At 59.0% G+C, this 6,000-nt stretch overlaps 1 protein-coding gene across 1 annotated transcript in view; it reads right to left on the bottom strand.

Moving 5' to 3' along the window:
• Nucleotides 1-321: 321 nt before the first annotated feature.
• The window catches only part of UPF1 (UPF1 RNA helicase and ATPase), a 36,067-nt gene continuing 30,388 nt past the window's right edge, over nt 322-6,000 (bottom strand). The window contains 6 exon segments of the mRNA XM_034658100.1: nt 322-1,998; nt 2,550-2,672; nt 3,016-3,233; nt 3,366-3,527; nt 4,913-4,994; nt 5,492-5,666. Of these exon segments, the coding sequence (XP_034513991.1) occupies nt 2,553-2,672; nt 3,016-3,233; nt 3,366-3,527; nt 4,913-4,994; nt 5,492-5,666 (757 nt within the window). The 3' untranslated portion in view covers nt 322-1,998; nt 2,550-2,552.

The raw sequence follows: 6,000 nt of genomic DNA, 5'->3' as shown, positions 1-6,000 counted from the left end.
CCCCAGTCCAGGCCGTGCGGATCTGGCCATTCTCCGCTTTTCCGTCGGGTGACCCCAAGGCTCCCAACCAGCCAGGCCCCAGACCAGTGCTCTGCCACCTCCCTGCAGTTCACCTGCCCCGGTGGGAACACAAGAGCTGTTTATTAAGATTTTATTGGTGACAACAGAGCTGAAAACAAATCGACCAAAAATCAAAAGTTACATTGCCTCGGTACAGATGCTCGATCTGGAAAACAGTAACTGCTGCTGTGAAGCGGGGAACAAAGCAAACAGCTCGNGGCGGGGGGGGGGGGGTGGGGTGGGCACAGGTGCTGCCCGCTGGGTGTGTCACACAAGGGGTCAGCGGAAACCTATCCAAACTCTATGCCTCTACGTGGCCTATCAAAAGAAGGGGGAAACCGAAAGCCCTACAGCAATGGTAATAAATAAGAGGCCTTGCCAGAAGGAAGGTGGCCTGTGTGTCCCTGCGTGTCCCCGTCTCCCAAGTACGAGCTGGAATCTGGAGGCTTTGATAAGGACCAGTGTCAGCCTCACAGGGACGGGGAAGCTGGGGGGGGGGGGGTCAGGGTCACCAGGGCCTGGGTAGGCAGGGGATGGTCCCCAAATAGGCGGTTGTCAGGGAGACTACTACCCCACCGTGATGTGCAAGGAGCTGGGGGTGGCTCTCCCAGCTACAATAACCTCTAAGTCGTGGCCCAGACCCCACCAGACAGAAACCCCCTCGACCAGCTGACGTGACAAGCTGCTCCAAGCCCCTTTGGTGTAGAACCAACTTATTTCTGAAACTTACTCTTTTTCCCAAAAAAAAAGCAGAAATCACCCCACCGCATCACAGCTGTACCCACAGGTAGGTCTCCCAACTTAGGGGGTGGGGTCAAGAACAACGTAGGTGGGGCACTCGGCGTGTCCAACGAGCCACAGGGACTGTGGGTGCCTCCCTGGGGATGGGTCCTCTTGGCTGCTGTCTTCCACCAAATCCTCAGGAAGGACCCTGGGGAAGAAGCCTCTGGCCGGGGAACAGCCAGCCACCTGCCCACCCTCTGGCCTCACAGCCAGTCCTGCCCAAGGCCCATCCCGGGGTGGGTGGGGCACGAGTCCGCCTCGTGTGGGAAGCGCTTCGCTTCTCAGAGTCCAGCGGAGACCGTGGGGCTGCCTGGCCCGGGACGAGACCGTGCTCTCTCACCGCCCTGACGTGCAGGGAGAAGCCGCTGGAAGCTAAAACTGAAAACAAAAATCCTCCTCTCGATCCCGTCACAGGTGTTGATCCTAATCTTGAGATGTGTTGGCTTGTTTAAACTTCGTTTCTGGAAGCTTCTCGCCATCTCCCAGGTCCACCACTAAGATTTGAGAGACAAACTCAGGAAAGTATATTTTTCAGTAGTCCTTTGAAAGAATCTTTAAAAAACAAACAGAAAAACCCCAAACCGTGTTTTCTTTAAATGAAACCCTCTTAGAACACAGGCAGCGTGCCCAGGGCAGTTTCAGAGCTGGCGGGGACAGAACCCACACCTCCTTGGGGCTCTCCCGGCACGGCTGCCCCAGCAAGGAGCCTGCTCGGCACAGAAATGCGAAGTTTTTCCTGCTAAAACGTAGTCCCCTTTCAATAAAAGAGAAACAGAAAGAAAAGAACAGAGGAAAGGGCTACTCTGAGACGAGGGTCTTCCTCCCTCCGCCCTGGTCGCAGACCCAGGTGTGGACGCGGCGAGCGCTGGGCCTCCTTGGCGAGCGGGGCTGGCAGGGCTCGCTGGCGGGCGGTCCTCCGAGGCCGCCCGCCTCCCGCTCTCCCTTCTCCTTCTCCTCGCCGCCGCGGGCCAGCAGTGGGCGCTCGCTCTGTCTCGGGCTCCTCTCTCCCTCGGGTGCTCCTCTCCCTCTCCTGTTGCTCACAGTGGTGCTTCAGTTTTAGCAGTGGAAAACAGGTATCCATTTATTTTTATTTTTTATTACCCAGAATAAGATGCTGATGGACTAAGCCACATAGCTTAGCTCTTCCGCTGCCACCTGCAGGGAGGGAGGAGGGCAAGGGGCCATCAGAGCAGCTCGGCCACCCGAAGGTGCAGGGCTCCTCCCCCCACCGACTGTGTGCCTGTGAAATGGGATCTTGGAGGCTAGAGGTCCGGTGCCCAGACTAGTGACTCCCCACCCAAAGAGGAGGAGGGCCCTTCTGCCAGAGGCACTAGCACCCCACTCACCCAGCAAACACACAGGTAGGGGACCTGGGCCCGGCCCACCCAGCTCTGGTCATGCCACATTCAGGGGAAACGGCACCCCAAAACCCCCCGTGCAGAGGTGCCCCATGTAGCTGGGGCCAGGACTCCCACATCCACCCCTTCCTCACGAAGTCCTAGGACTCTCTCAGGAAAGACCCACCGTGCAGGGAGGTGTACGTGACGCTCCTACCCCCTGCCACCGCGAGCAGATGCACAGGGGGCCACAGTGACAGGCCAGAGGACAAGCTGGCCTCTTGGGGACTTGAGACCCCTACCACATATTTCCCTGATTTCCCATCAGGTCCAGATCCCGATAAAGACCTCCTGCAGGGGTCGGCTTGCCTTCTAGTACTGGGACAGCCCTGTCACTCCGCCGTGCTGGTATGCCCGCTCCCCTTGGTACGTGGAGTCTTGCGACAGCGCCACATCAATCTGTGACTTAAACTCATCGCCAAGGTAACTGTCCTGAAAAACAAAGTCAGGGAGATAAGCAGCCACTTGGAGGATGTGCTCACATCTTTCCAGCCTCGAGAACCTGCCCCAGAGAAGGCTCTGGAAAACCCAGTTCTGAAGCCTAAAGTGGCAGGAGACCCACACTGGTCACCTCACCATCGGACACAGGTCACCCAGGCCAGCTGCCTAAGAGCGCATGGGGAATGTACGGCTTTAGACTCCCCGTCTCCCTGCTGAGGGGGGACCTACGTAGGAGGCCATGCGGAGCCACGCTCAGGTCTTCAGGGCTGAGTGTGTGGGGTCAGCACGTGTGGAGGGCGCCCCCAGCCGTCCTGCCCTCCCTGCTGCCGCTCACCTGGGACAGCTCGGGCTGGGAGAGGCCAGGCTGGCTCATCTGGGAGGGCTGGCTCATAGAGATGTAGCCCTGGGTCAGGGCGCCCTGGGAGAACGGCTGCGACGCCACGTCCTGGCTGGCCTGGCTGTTGGGGAGATTCGTCTGGCTGGGTCCAGGGAGCCCAAAGCGGTTCTTCTGGCGCCCCCCACGACCAGTCTTGCCTTTTGGCGTACCCCGGCCTGAAAGACAGCAGTCCAGGGTTCCTTGAAGGAGATCTGCACCCAACCGACAAGCCCAACTGCTCGAAGCCCAGATGTGAACAATCTCCAACACCAGTGTGCTTTTTCTGACGTGCTGCCGCCCGCGCTCACCTGCGGCTGGCCCGTTTGCTTGTCCAAAATACCCTGGTGGTGGCATGGGGGGCATGACCAGGTTGAAGGGGATGGGAATGTTCATGGCAGCCACGTGGCTGGGGCCTGCACTGATCATGCCGATCTGGTCATGGGTCTGGAAGTACATGTTCGAGGGCCGGCCTGCAAGACACAAAGTGGACGGCAGGCGTCACCGCCACATCCGCTGAGCCTGCCGGCCCCACGAACGGCAGCTGGAATGGCTGGAACGTCACTCTCGTCCTGCCGCTGCTCTGTCACAGCGTTTCTCGGTGCAGCCCAACAGCGAAGCCACCCGAATGATACAGAATCTCACAACTCGACCCCCACTCGTGACAGCCTCCCTGGGGCTGGCTTCTGGGAACAAGGCTTTTCTCCCAGGGGATCTGGAGAATCCCTGGCCTACAAGCATCCAAAAGATTGAAGCTACGTTGCATTTCCAACTGAAAAAAAAAAAAAGTTCTTCGTAGGAAAAATTTTATACTCACATTACCCACACCCCCCTGCCACCATTACCACCAAAAGCAAGAAAACACCTGAGTGGACAGACCAAGGGATCCCACTGGAAATGAAGGCCCCCAGGCACCCCCCCGGGCTATGCATATCCCAATCCGCACAGAGCTGCCCCAGGGGCTGGGAAGTCAGAGGGGCCAAGGCACAACAGCACAGCCTTCTGGTCTGCCCCCAAGGGCCGAGCGCCTTCGCTTAGCCCATGGTGAGCTCAAGGCTGAAAGAAGGGCCCAGAGCACCCTACACGGCAACTCACTGGGTGTGGCAACGAGATGTGTCACGTGAGCCCAAACACCTGGAGAATACTGAGCAAGCAAGGAAAGGGGGCCTGCCCGCTTCACACGTGAGCGGAACTGCTGGGGGGCACCTGGCCCCAGGATGGCCGGTGAGCCCACAAGGGGACGAAGCTCAGTGTAAAATGTGGGCGTGTGGCACCAAGCACCTGGGTGAGCCAGTCACCCTCTGTAGAGGCTGGTGCGGGGCACGGACCCAGGAGGCAGGGACCTAGGGGATGAATGGGAACCATCTGGACACTGGCTCAGGCAAGAGCAAGTGTTGCACACCGCAGGGGGAAGGCTCAGCCTCGGGACAGAGACCCCACACAGAACAGCGGTCTGAGAGAGCAAGTGAAAATGGGCAGCCGGTGAAACCGGAACCGAGACTGTGGGCGGCCTGGAGGAGCTGCAGGGGTGCCCTTCCCACTGAGTGGGCGAGCGAAGGGCAGGGTGGGCAGGGAGCACCAAGGCCTGGGGCCCAGGAGCAAACAGGCAGAGCTACAGGATTTGCGTGCAAACCTCCACAAGCACAGCTGTGATATTTAAAAAAAATTTGTATTTAGACGCTGACAAAGACCAATTCTTTGATTTTAGATGAGGGAAGGTGAGAAGGAACTCTGTCAGGCAGCTTTCTGTGGACAGAGGCTTGGGAGGTCACCCCAGGAGTGACAGGGCTGAAAGCTACAGGCGTGGGAATGACCAACACCCACAGGGCCGGTGTGGTCCCCCACAGAGCAGACTCACCCTGGCTGCTCCGATCATAGACTGATCCTGGGATAATGGCCTCCCGAGCATCATACATGGCTGTTGTCATGAAGCGGGCTCCCTGCAAAGGGTTCAGATAGGTGAGGAATTTATCACCTCGACACAAGAATGCTCTCAAGATCTGAGGGCCTGGCCACCTTCAAGGCCACGCCTAGGCCGACCCTGAGGCTTGCTGACTGGTGGGCTCTGGATCTCGCCCGCCCCTCCTCCACGGACCTGGCCTTTGGTGCTGAACGAACGGTTCTGGTCTTCGGGCTTCACCTCACGCAGCACCACAGCTCCTAGGTCCCCCAGAGCACCCTGGGCTCACAGGGTTTCCTGACTGCCTGTGTCAAACTCCCAGGGCCACCCATGACTTCACATCCCAAAAGGCCAAGTCGAAAAGCTTGGAGACGTGGGACGGGGGAGCTCTGTGACCACAGGCCAGCGCGATCACTCCTGTACACACGGACACACGTGCCTGCCCTCCGCTCCCGTCTGCCGTCGCCCACTGCCACGTGCCGGGAACGCGAGTCTGGCCCTGTGCTCCTCCACGCCTCCCTGGCCGCCGCTGCTCACCGGGTTGATGGTGTTGACCAGCTTCCTGGGCTTGCTGAACTGCATGAGGCTCTCCCGCAGGTTGTTCAGGGGCCCCTCCACCAGCACCTTCTGCTCCTTGTAGTAGTTCAGCAGATGGTTCCAGAGCGGCTGCTTGGACAGGGCCTTTGGGTTGCCCACAATAATGACCCCATACCTGCAAGGTGTGGGCACAAAACCACAGTGTTTGGGTGGGGTTCTGCGTGGTGAGCGGACCACCACGTAACGCAACGAAGCAAGACTGGACAAAAACTCAAAATCCATATCCAAGGGGACAGGCTGCTCTCCTGGCACCCCATCTACCTCCCCGCCCAGATGCCTGGCCCACCTATGACAGCGCCCACCACGAGCACTGGGGACAGACAGACACACCACTGGTCACCGTGACCTGACACTGGAGCCCACCACACAAGCTGCCCACAGTGCACTGGGAGTATCTGCAGACAATTTCCGAGGAGCCCAGACATCAAAACTCCTCCATGAGCAGAGGA

The sequence above is a fragment of the Ailuropoda melanoleuca genome, chromosome 4 (genome assembly GCF_002007445.2).
Source record: "Ailuropoda melanoleuca isolate Jingjing chromosome 4, ASM200744v2, whole genome shotgun sequence".
NCBI lineage: Eukaryota > Metazoa > Chordata > Mammalia > Carnivora > Ursidae > Ailuropoda > Ailuropoda melanoleuca.
Note: the sequence above shows the minus strand (reverse complement) of the source record. Positions and strands in the feature narration are given on the sequence as shown.